Source organism: Hemitrygon akajei, chromosome 8, assembly GCF_048418815.1.
Source record: "Hemitrygon akajei chromosome 8, sHemAka1.3, whole genome shotgun sequence".
Taxonomy (NCBI): domain Eukaryota; kingdom Metazoa; phylum Chordata; class Chondrichthyes; order Myliobatiformes; family Dasyatidae; genus Hemitrygon; species Hemitrygon akajei.
The window spans coordinates 87,643,553-87,656,496 of record NC_133131.1 but is presented as its reverse complement, the minus strand read 5'-3'; the positions used below and the strand labels follow the sequence as shown (position 1 = coordinate 87,656,496).

Genomic DNA, 12,944 nt, shown 5'->3' with positions numbered 1-12,944 from the left:
CCTTCTCTGTGGTAGGAGGTATGGGATTGAGGAAAATTTGGCTGTGTGAATTCAAAACTGACTTGCCCATTGAATCAGAATCAAGTTTAATATCACAGCATATGTCAAGTAATTTGTTATTTTCTGGCAGCAGTGCATTGCAATACAAAGGAATTAAAATTATAAATTACAATAAAAGTATATTAAAATAAATTAGATAAGTAGTGCAAAAAGAGAGGGAAAAAATTATGAGTTAGTGTTCATGGGCTCATTGACCATTCAGAACTCAGATGGCGGAGGGGAAGAAGCTGTTCCTGAAATGTTAAATGTATGCCCTCAGGCTCCTGTACCACCTCCTTGATTGTAGCAGTGAGAAGAGGGCATGTGCTGTGTGATGGGCATCCTTAAAGATGGATGCCACCCTCTTGAAGGTGTCCTGGATGCTGGGAAAGCTGGTGCTCATGATGGAGCTGACTGAGTTTACAAATTTCTGCAGCTTTTTCCCCAATACCTTGCAGTGGCCCTTCCATACCAGACAGTGATGCAACCAGTTAAAATGCTCTGTACCAACAAATCTGTAGAAATTTGTAAGTGTCTTTGGTGACGTACCAATTCTTGGCAAATTCCTAAAGAACTATAGCTGATATTGTGCTTTCTTTGAAATTACATTAATATGTTAGGGCCAGGATAGATCCAAAGAGATGTTGACACCCAGGAACCTGAAACTACTCACCCTTTCCATGGAAGGAAAATGATGGTTGCAGATGAGGCATATTCTACCTGGAGGTTTGTGACTAGTGGTGTTCCACAAAGGTCTGTTCTGGGACCCCTGCCCTTTGTGACTTTTATAAATGACTTGGATATGTAAGTGTAAAGGTGGGTTAATAAGATTGCAAATGATATAAAGGTTGATGGAGTTTGGGATAGTGTAGATGGCTGTCGTAGGTTAAAATGGGACATTGACAGGTTGCACAGCTTTGCTGAGAAGTGTCAGATGCAGTTTAACCCTAAAAAGTGTTAAGTGATTCACACTGGAAGGTTGAATTTGAGGCAGAATATAGGATTAATGGCATGACTCTTAACAGTGTGCAGGGACAGAGGGATCATCGGGGAACACGTCCATAGATCCTTCAAAGTTGCCACACAAGTTGATAGGGTGAAAGGCGTCTGATGCATTACTGTTCATTAATTAGGATATTGAGTTCAAGAGCCATGAGATAATGTTGTTCTATCAAACCCTGGTTAGATCACACTTGGAATATTGTGTTCAGTTCTGGTCGACTCATTATAGGAAGGATGTGGAAGCTTTAGAGAGTGCAGAGGAAACTTACCAGGACACTGTCTGGATTAGAGAGCATATCTAACGGAGATAGGCTGAGCAAGCTAGAGCAAAGGAAGATGAGAGGCAACCCAAAGGAAGTGTACAAAAGGATAAGAGGCATAGATCAATTGGATAGCAAGAGACAATTTCCCAGGGCAGAAATAGCTAATACCATGGGGCATAATTTTAAAGCAATTGGAGCGAGGTACAATGGGGTTGTCAGAAGGGAGTTCTTTACACAGAGAGTGGTCGGTGCATTGAAAAAAGTTTAACAGTGGTGGCAGAGGCAGATATATGAAGAACGTTTGCAAAACTCTTTGACGGGTAGATGAATGACAGAAAAATGGGGGCTATGTAAATGGGAAGGATTAAATTGACAACTCCTTTGCTTTCAACTTCGGAACCAGCTCTATTTCTATCTTTAATATCTCTTTGTTACTTTTCAGGGTTCTTTTGAAGACCCTGACCTGGGGTTACATGTTGACTTTGGTTCTTTGTGGGCCTCACGACCGACCACTTTTCAATATGCCAAGGACGCGGCCTGAAAGACTAGTGTGCTTTCAGGGTGCCAGATTTTCGTGGTTCCAGACACGGACAGACTCGAGGATGGTGTGTTGTGGGAGATGGAAGATCGTAAACAGCGAGCTGGCTGCTGCCTGTGTGCTCAGAGACCCAAGTTCTTTGGGCACAGAGCTCGGAAAAAGCAGCGCAACAGACTTTTAACACCATAAATCAGCGAGTAGTTTTGTTATGTCACCCTTCTCGCTGTGAAATGGGGACACCTCTTTTTCCCCTTTCAGGGAGACAGAGAGCCTGTGGTATGTTGAATTACTGGGTGAACGAGTAGTCTTTGGGGTAGTGCAAGTCTGTGTCTTTATTGATGCTTTGCTGCACGTTTGAGAGCTCGGTGCAGGGTGCCGATGCTTTTTTGCTGGTGGGGGGGGGGTCATTGCCTTGCTGCTGCTTATGCGTGGGAGGGGGGAGCTGGGGGGGGCTTTGGGGTTCTAACATTTAACTGTCATTCATTCTTTGGGACACTCCTCTGTTTCTGTGGATGTTTGTGAAGAAAAAGAATTTCAGGATGTATATTGTATACATTAAATGTACCTATTGTAATGTACACAAGATATTAAGAGGAAAAGACAGAGTGGACAGCCAGCGCCTCTTCCCCAGGGCACCACTGCTCAGTACAAGAGGACATGGCTTTAAGGTAAGGGGAGGGAAGTTCAAGGGGGATATTAGAAGTTTTTTTTACTCACAGAGTGATTGGTGCGTGGAATGCATTGCCCGAGTCAGTGGTGGAGGCAGATACACTAGTGAAATTTAAGAGACTACTAGACAGGTATATGGGGGAATTTAAGGTGGGGGGTTATATGGGAGGCAGGGTTTGAAGGTCAGCACAACATTGTGGGCCAAAGGGAGTGTACTGTGCTATAATGTTCGATGTTCTTCACTCCAAGGGCTTGAGCACATAACTTAAAGTAACATATCAGCAGAGTATTCAGGCAGTGTTGTATTGTCAGAGCCAATGTCAGCCAAAGGTCATTTACCATTTAAAGATGAAGTGCAATGCTGGAACCTATAAATATGGTTATAATTCATTCGTAACCAATGCAGATGTATGCACCTTGGTTACATTACCCTGCGCTATAAGTGACTGCACTTCTAAAACCTAAAAAGAACATAACAGACATAAGTGGGAATAGACCATTCAGCCTATTGTGCCCGCACTGTCTTTCAAATAGATCATAGCTGATCATTTGCCTCAGGACCAAACCCTTTCACTAACCCCCTATTTCTTACTTCTCTCAACAAAATATATTCAATTTATCTTGAATACACTCAGCAAATGAATCTCTACAGCCCTCCCGAGTATAGAATTCCAGGTTATTATCCACCGGGTGACACGTCTTCTGAACTCAGTCCTGAAAATATTTTGAAAGGAACCCCTGATTCTCAATACTCCAACCAAGGAAACATTGTTTCGATATATGCCCTGTTAAAATACTAAACATTCTATATCTTCCATAGTTCAGTGACAGTGAAGTACGTTTTTACAAGTCTTATAGTAACAAATGCAAATTAAACCTTAATGTTCACCTTTAAAACCAGAGTTTAACAGACAAAATGGGAGCAACTTGGGTTCACTTCCCACCATTGCCTGTAAGGAGTTTGTACGTTCTCCCCGTGACCGTGTACATTTTCTCCAGGTTCTCCGGTTTCCTCTCACAATCCAAGGATGTAATGGTTAGTAGGTTAATTGGTCATTGCAAATTATCCCATGATTAGGCCCAGATTAAATCAGGGGATTGCTGTGTGGCAAGGCTTTAAGGACCAGAAGGGCCTATTCTGTGCTGTAACTCAATAAATAAGTAAAAACTTCAAATCCACATAGCAGCAGTTTATTTTTATAAACTGCTGAGGCCTGTCAGCTTCCTATGACTAGTATTCTGTGTTAACAATAGAGAAGAACAACATGTTGTATGATTCAAGGATGTTGCAAGAGTTATGTGTCACTGTTCACTTTATTTCAGACCTTTAATATGTGATAAGCTGATCAATGGAAGGTTATTTACATACTGTACATTAATACCTCCAGGTTTCATTTAAAAATATAAGCTACAATGCCAAAAGGGCAAACTAAATCCTTTTTGGGGATCTTGTATCGTTCATTGCATTGAGGTGTTGTTCTTTAAGCAAATATTAACATAAAGATGAAGGATTGAGAGAAAGTAGCTCAGACTAAGACCTCCCTCTAACAGCACCACAACAATGGACAAAGCAAATAACCTTGGTAATGAATGGTTTTATCTTTAATAACCACAATTTCTCTGACCATTTTCACACAGGCAGAGGTGGAAATGTGAGCCCAAAGCACTTTTCTAATGCTAACACATCAGATAATGGATTCAGGCTGAGGCTCCACTGGGATTGAAAATGACTGGTAGCAGTCCCTTCAGTGTAATTGTAGAAGCCAGTTATTCAATAAACTCCAGCTGAAAACATCTCGCTTCATTGCTGCTGTTAGTTTGGATTCTGTTTTGTGCATTTGTACCTCAACCACACTAACCTGAATCATATGCATAATCCCGCGGCTCCTGCTTAATCATCATGGGCTGCGGAAAACTCTGGTTCGTTGGACCACTAATCATAGTGGCATGTTCGTAGACTGGATCATGGTATTCCTGTTTGAACCCCTGAGGGGGAAAGGGGATGTTGGGCTCAGACAACTGCCTCTGGTACATGGGACGACCTTCCCTGGGCAGTCCATGAGGAGGTGGGAATGAATGGCATGGCTCGGAGAGCTGACGCCGGAATCTGCAAGTGACATAAAACAGGAAAGATCAGTGAAAACTAAACTAAACTTTTATCATATTCCTCAGCAATCAAGCTTTCTTTACACTGTCAAAAATGAGCATTTGTATGAGTTACCCAGCATGTTAAACAACATTAGATGTAAGCTGGAAGTAAGATCAAGGGATAAAGTGATGAGACTCTTAAAGAAACAGAAGGGAATAATTAGATGTACTTTGACTGAAGCTGATTAGATGGACAAACAACCTTCTGCTCACAGAAATTTTGCTTCAATACTTAGTACACGAATACAATAAGCACTCAGAAGTGAACTGAAAGGCAACACAGTGTCATCACATATGGATGGGAAAAATACATACTTTGCAGAGTTCACATTGAGACAACTGCCTAGATGACAATAATCACAAGGAAACTGAAGCCATTAGGGAGTAGATAACCAAGAGTTTGCTCTCCCAGCAAGGAGTTTTTCACTGTAAGAGAGCTTAATGGGTATCTAGAAAAGCTACCTTTACAGTGTTAAGAACAGATACCATTGAATCATTCTAGGCTGTGATATATTTTTGCAGGTTGACCCAAGTTAAAACCAATAGCAGTTTTGCCTTGTAAAAACATAGCAGCATGTGAACTCTTTGGTTAGGTTAGTGTCTTGCAGACAGTTTCGCATATCCATTACCCATTTATATACAAGAGAATTAGTGCTAATAATAATGAACATAGAGCCATATATTTTAATAATGGAGACGAGGGAGTGAATTTGCTAATGATCTGAAAAGACTGATGAAAAGGCTTGGATCAGGATACAGCACAAATCAGGCAAGAATAAATTAGTTGTCCATTGCAAGACAAACTTGACTTCCATATCATTGAACTCAATGAAAAAGAAAATTCTAGTAGTGTAAAGCCATTATATTTGTCTGTGTTATATTACTGCCCAAGGCCTGTAGTTATTTCTGGCTGTATTCCCAACCAGTTTTGTATCCATGCACTGAGAACAACTTTCAGTGCAGAATGGAACCAATATATATATATATATATATATATATGATCAAACTTCTGCAAGAAGCCCAGTAATTAACATATAATTTTTGTTTGTTGCTAATTTAGGTTTTACCACGTTTTAGAGGGCAGTCATTGATAGAAAGAGGAAACTCTTTTGACAGCTAAGTAAACATACAAAAGGTCCAAGTGTACTTGCTAACCTAGGATCCATTGGGTAGGTGTTCTCTGGAATGGGCTGGGTGGCAGGAAGATGAGCTGGAAAACTTCTGTCCGGTTTGGGAGTAGCTGCAGGATTAGGTGACCCATGGTGCAAGGGGGACACTGGTGTGCTGGATGGGGTTGGCGGGTTAGAGGGTTTCAATCCAGCAGGCGGCTTCTGGTCGTAGGCACTGAAAGAAACAGAAGCAAGCCCACAAATGTAACAAGAGATAATTGGGCAAAATGCATTTCTCACTGCACTGTCAGCTAATAAATTTGATCTTGCTTTTGGCATTAGATTAGCTGTAGTGAAAAGGATCTAAATAATTTCCTTAAGAAACACACACAAAATGCTGGAGAAACTCAGCAAGTCAGGCAGCAGCTATGGAAATGGATAAACAGTCAACATTTCGGGCTGAGACCCTTCTTAAGGACTGGTGAAAATGAGGCAATCAGGGCCAGGGAATTGAAAGTTGCTGAGGAGTGGCAGAGTGGAGATACATCTTTACCAAAGGAGGGGGAAGGCTCTTCTTCCCTCCCCTACCCTGCAAGCCACCCTTGGGCAAAGTGTAGCACCTGCTTAGCCCCTGATCAGGGTCACATGAAGCCACGGGAGCAGGTGGTGCATATCACAAGTTCCGGCTATACGATCACTGATGCCAGACAGACAGTCTCTGAAGAGTATTGATAATGGCTGGGGCCACCTATTTTGTAAAGAGTCTGCTCAGAAGAAGGCAATGGCACTTCTGTAGAAAAATTTTGCCATCCCTTACTTCCAGCTTCTTTCGGTTAAGGTTTATATTTTTTTTAATGTGTAAGCATATTATAGTTCAGGTAGTTGGCAATGTACCTTATTTTTATAAATACAGCTCTGTGGTGATGAAAGTTCTGATTAACTTTTTTATATATCGTAAGGTTGGCTTGGAGTTGGGTAGTGACTAACTATATGATTCTACTATGGGTGCTTTTTCTTAATTGTTATGAACTATACTTTTCATACATTTGTTTTGCACTGTATAAACCTTTTCGTTTACTGTTTTTGCTTGTTTTGTCGCATTATAAAAACTCATAAAAAAATTAATTAAAAAAAGCGAAACATTTTGCTAAGAGCTATCATGGTCCCAGATACTTGTCACAAGGTGGAACAGTCCCTTGATTTTCATAAAATAACTAATAGTGAGAATAAAAGCTACAGATGCTGGAAATCAAAAGCATAAAGGGAATTCTGGAAGTGTTGAGCACGTCAGGCTGCAGCAGTGTATAGAGAAGCAGAAGACCATTCTGCGGTGGGGCCTGATGAGTGGTCTCCTGAAGAATCTTCAAACTGAAATGTTAATTCTCTTTCTCCTTCCAGAGCTGCTGCCTAACCTGCTGAATATTTCCAGCATTTGTATTTTTTTATTCCTGAGGGAGGACCTGCTGTTTCATTCACGTGCTGGTACATTTTAGGCACAAAAGATAAAAGCACAATAGTGTTCTCCTGGAGTAAAGGACTGGCATTATGGCTCTGCTTTGATGTATAAAGTGAGCATGCTGATGTTCTGAAATATCTTGATTTACGGAGACAATCAGGGAATTCTCTGTATCAATATTCATTCAAGAAAAGAAAGAAAGGCTATTTTTTTTTGCTGATACCAGTTTAAAACATTGAGATCTGTTCATTTTTGACTGTAATATCAGTGCTTTGCTGGGAATTTAACACCTAGATTTACTAAGGGCTTCCTGGTACAAGACAAGACAAAACCCACAACACCAATCCGGGGAAATTACTGCACTGGCCTGCATTATCTAAAAGAGTCAGGAATTCACTCGCAGCTACAATTCCTAAATTTCAACGTGAAATTCCAACTCTTATTTTTCTTTCCACTAATGCAGCCTGACCTGCCGAGTGTTTTCAGCATTATTTATTTCCAGGTTCTGCAGTTTCTTTAATTCTCAGGGATTTGTTCTTCCAACTTCAAATAAAGAATAATGCTCTTCTGTTAAAAAATGGGTTAACCTGGAGTGGAACAACTTTGTGCACAATTCTGGATGGGAGACAGGAAATTAGTTTTCAGAGGGATTTTCTTTCTCCTCAACTTCCTTTTTGTTACCAAATGGCCAACCTACCCAAGTGGCATTGTCAGTAGTACAACATGCAAAAGTCTTCCACAGTGAAATTTTCAACTGTGTTGATCTGTAAAATTACAGTTCTCACTCAAACTGCCGACAGGATTAACAAACATCTTGCAGTTTGTGACACACTGCGGCAATAGGGAGGGTCCAGACGCCATACTCAAATGAAAGGACATCAGCTTTTTTCCCTTCAGTCCACATATGTGGACAGAGCAGTCACTTGCCTGCATCACAGGGTCCCACATAGTTCGGGCATTCGTAGTTGAGCATATCATAGAACCATAAAAATCTACAGCACATTACAGGCCCTTCGGCCCACAATGTTGGGCTGACCATGTAACCTACTCCAGAAACTGTCTAAAATTAACCTACTGCATAGCCCTCTATTTTTCTAAACTCCATGTACCTAAGGGTCTCTTAGAAGACCTTATTGTGTCCACCTCTACCATCATTGCTGGCAGTACATTCCACAGACCAACCACTCTCTGCGTAAAATAGCTTACCTTTGACATCCCCCTTGTACCTATTTCTGAGCACTTTAAAACTATGCCCCCTTATGTTAGCCATTTCAGCCCTGGGAAAAAGCCTCTGGTTATCCATGCGATCAATGCCTCTCATTATCTTATATACTTCCATCAGGTCACCTCTAATCCTCTGTCACTCCAAGTTCACTCAAACTATTCTCATAAGGCATGCTCTCCAATCTAGGCAACATCCTTGTAAATCTCCTCTGCACTCTCTCTATAGTAACCACATCCTTCCTGTAGTGAAGCAACCAGAACTGAACACAGTACTCCAAGAGGGGTCTAACTAAGGTCTTATATAGCTGTAACATTACCTCACTGCTCTTGAACTCAGTCCCACAGTTGATGAAGGATAACACACCATATGCCTTCATAATAACAGTCACCTGCACAGCAGCTTTGAGTGTCCTATGGACACAAACCCCAAGATCTCACTGATTCTCCACACCTCCAAGCGTCTTACCACTAATATTATATTCCGTCTTCAAATTTGACCTACCGAGTTGAACCACTTCACACTTATCTTGGTTGAACACCATCTGCCACAAAGATCTGACTTTCTGGCAGAAAAAGATGATTGCAGGCTCAAAGGATTTTCAAAGAGCATCCTTCCTGCAGGCACCAATCTTCAACAACCTCTCCAAGTCCCTTCAGTCCAAAGGAAACACTTTCCAAATCACCTCTCATTATTTAGTTGCAACTCTCCCCTGTGGCTGGAAGAGGGCTGCTTATATGCTGTGGCATTTCTCTGCAGAGACAGCATCTGCTGGGCTACACACGGAGAAGTGAAAGAACACACAGCATATCAGTAAGGAAGATCACATTGAAGCCGACAATGTTAAATTTAATGCAGTGTTTTTCAGGGAAAGTTAACAGTGCTGTTCTGTGAGGAACACAAGTTCAGTCTCTTTAGGTGATTGTCACAAGCTGCAATGGGATAAATCGCAATGCCGTTGTAACATCTAAAAAAAATTCTCTTGGCCCTAATCTTTTACACCCAACCAAACAAATCAAGCAATACCCAGCCTAGCTACATTGCTTCCAAGCAGCATTCAAAATATTGAATATTAATTAAATATTAGAAATTGTAATCTTATGAGAGAAATAGGGATGGAATGAACTAAGAACTAAGAGCACAAATGTAAAGTGAATGTACTGTGCAGGACAAATAAAACTCGACTTAACCCATAAATGTGACAGGGAGGCAACAATTCACCTTTACTTCATCTACTTCAGATCGCTTTAACTAAACACATAGAAGCCAACCATGAAAGTGACTTTGTAACATATGAGGCAAAACTATAATCAGAGGTTGCATATCGTACTCCCGTTCCCCCCACAAATTCCACCCCACCCTTCCCCAGTCAAATACAGTGGTGAACACACTGGGTTAACAACGGAAGAAATGCAAGTGCAGTTTTAAAACAAGTCTGCGTTAAATGCATTGATATGAGCAATTTCTGCTGCTTAAAGCCTAGATATAAATAATCATGGAACATTTGAAAGAGGACATTCGGCCCACTCTACATGCTAACCAAATAAGAGCCATCCAGCCTGATGTGTTTTCGAGCACTCAATCTATAGCTTTGCAGGTTCTAATACCTCTAGTACATCTGCAAATTTTTAAGCGATGACAGTTTCTGCCTCTACCTCATTTTTAGGCTGTGAATTCCTAACCCCTACCACGCTCTGGGTAAAAACCTCTTCCTGTTCTCCCGTCTGACCTTTCTATGGATTACTTTCAAGCTGTACCCTTACATTATGCTCCTTCAGAAAGGAAGTAACAACTGGAGCATAGAACAATACAGGTAATTCAACCTACTTGTATTAATGTTTTAACCTACACTAAGATCAATCTAACCTTTCCCTCTTATATAATCTTCTATTTTTTTTAGTATCATTTGCCTATCTAAGACTCACTTACAATGACCCTCATGTTTCTGCCTTTACCACCACTTCCAGCAGCAGTTTCAGGCACTCATCACTCTCTGTAAAAACTTACCCATGACGTGCCTCCCTATTCTTTCCTTAATTTTATGACCCCCCCTCGTGTTAGCCATTTTTACGAAAGAAACATATTGGCCATTGGAAGAATAAGTCATATATTAATAACTGGGAATACCAGTGAACTCATCTTACCTGACATTATACAGGCACTTTTCCCCATAGCTGAACTTGAAAGGTTGCTCGTGGCTGCAGGCAGTGCTCAGCTCAGAACAGGGACTCTGTGGTTCCTTCTTGATTTTTAGAGAGAGGCCATGAAAAGCCACTGAAATGAAGTGGGAGAAACAGAATGAGAAAGAGCGTCTTGGCAGATCGATACAAAGAGATCCAAAAGAGTATCTTTGCTCTCTATCTTGCCATCACTCAGGCTTTGTGCTGGTTACTTTAAGGTGTTGTTGACAAACACTGTTTGATTCGTTTGGATCCCATTGAAGCCTTCAAATGGAGGCTTTTAACTAGGCACGATAAGCCAGTGGTGATATACAAGACAGTGATAGCTAAGTATAACAGCTCACTCATTGAGGATTACAAATTAGTGAACAACGAGACAAACAAATATTCACAAAGATGCAATGTTAAACAGTTAAGGTGCATAGCAAAATAGTTTATTTTTCCTGAGATTTATTTTTTTATACAAACAACTACTGCCAGAAGTCTCTTTGCAAAATATTTATAATAAATACTTAAATAGTCATAATTTTACAATCCTTATTGCACAACAAGTAAAGTGTGTATACTTGGAATGATAACAGACCAGTTAAATAAATGGTTTTGCTTCAGTGTGCCTTTTAACATTCATAGAATACTTAGATGCATGGAGAAGGGGAGCTTGCTACGTGGGCAACAGCCCGCTCTCCATATCGCACTGCATATTTGGACAACTAGGACATAATAACCATGGTCAACTCTGACCAATGGAGGCCTCAGGACTAAAAAAGCACTGTTGTTTGTAATTGATCTAATCTTACATATGCAACAATGTTATATAAAGATCTTGATGTATGTCAGAGTATGATGCAAATCTCTACATTTATAAATATGTGCATAAAACAATTCGGTATTGACTGAGGTCAGAGCTCTCAGATTCCATGTTGAGAAAGCACTAATATGGGCACTCACAAGAGAAGCCAAAAAAAGTGTTCATTTAAAATTGTAGCGCTAAATCTTCATCAGGGGTAACACTCTGTCCTCGAAACCAAACAAACAGCATCTTAAGATTTCCAACAATTTTTTCAGCAATTCAAACCCTCTGATGTAAACTATGATGTGGGGAGAGAAATGACTATACAATATTTGGAATAGTCAAAAACAGCATCCTTTTCTGTAGCATTTCAAAGGTAGAAAAATTATCGCAAGGCATTGCACTGCAGCATTTCAAACAAAACAAATTGGGAAAATGCCATAAATTTGGTTAAAAGAGCATGAGGAGGGAAGAGACATGGTGAGACGGAGAAATTTAACAAGTCTAGTACATACCGCAGTTGATTTTCTGGCTGCAACTAGGTTAATGAAAATGAAGGCAAGTACGTACAGCTTCACCCTACACTATGGTGATGGGAGATTGTGTGCTGCCATTGGATTTGCTGACTGCAACGTTCTAAACTCAAATTAAAACCTTAAACCCTATCAGGTACCCTCACTAAAGGGAGGTTATACAGCAACTACCCAATCTTCAAAAGCTCGTTCACTTCTGTTTATTCTCCACGGTGAGTCGTGAGCCAATACCCACAATCCCAGTAGTTAGTCCCTTCTCAAAACTAAGGAGAAGATACTTCCAGCTAACAAAGTAGTGTAAACAGTTCATTTATTTACAGTGATACACATTTAAATCTAAACAACATCTTTAAAACAGATTTAAAATTCAGATGATTTCTATCTAAAAGATTTCCAAATTACAAACCAACTTCTGGAACAAAGGATTTCCATAGCACAGTTACGATTCCTATGAGAAGTCATACCCACAAACTGTAGACGAACTAGTCATCCATTGCAGAAATCAAAGGCAGAGGAATGGATTATAATTCACCCTGTGTTTCTGTCATAATTCTTGTTGTTTGACCATTCGTAATAAGCCTGGGCTGCTCTCTGCATTTATACTGTTTCTCTGCCCTTGGTGACTTCACTACTGTGATATTTTTTCATATACCTTTTAACACAAGTGGTCTAAAAACTTCTGGAGGTAGAGACCCAGATAGCCACAATTAATGCTGTGAAGATGACTCCCTGAATACACAAACCTTCCAACTATTAACACACCAGCTATTTGATATACAAAGTGATAATATCGATCTGGTCTGTAAGATGGAACTAAATAATTTAGCTACGATGGTCATGTTTATAGTTTGAAACAAGCCAAATTAACAGATCCCATTGTCTTACACACACTTCTTGAACAGTTAGGCCAGGAGCTGTGGGACCAGCAATCCTGTGCTGGAGACAATGCTTGTTTGCAAAGCTACATTTTTTAACTTCAGACTGATTACTGCTTG

The 12,944-nt window shown here is 40.4% G+C and overlaps 1 protein-coding gene across 3 annotated transcripts in view; it reads right to left on the bottom strand.

Moving 5' to 3' along the window:
* etv1 (ETS variant transcription factor 1) overlaps window positions 1-12,944 on the bottom strand; it is a 145,689-nt gene that overhangs the window by 70,399 nt on the left and 62,346 nt on the right. For 2 of the 3 annotated variants that reach the window (XM_073054139.1, XM_073054138.1), the window contains 3 exons: window positions 10,591-10,720; window positions 5,815-6,003; window positions 4,371-4,618 (listed from right to left, as the gene is read on the bottom strand). In XM_073054139.1, the coding sequence (XP_072910240.1) occupies window positions 4,371-4,618; window positions 5,815-6,003; window positions 10,591-10,720 (567 nt within the window). The remainder of the gene's footprint in view (window positions 1-4,370; window positions 4,619-5,814; window positions 6,004-10,590; window positions 10,721-12,944) is intronic. The other variant, XM_073054140.1, reaches the window with a different exon arrangement.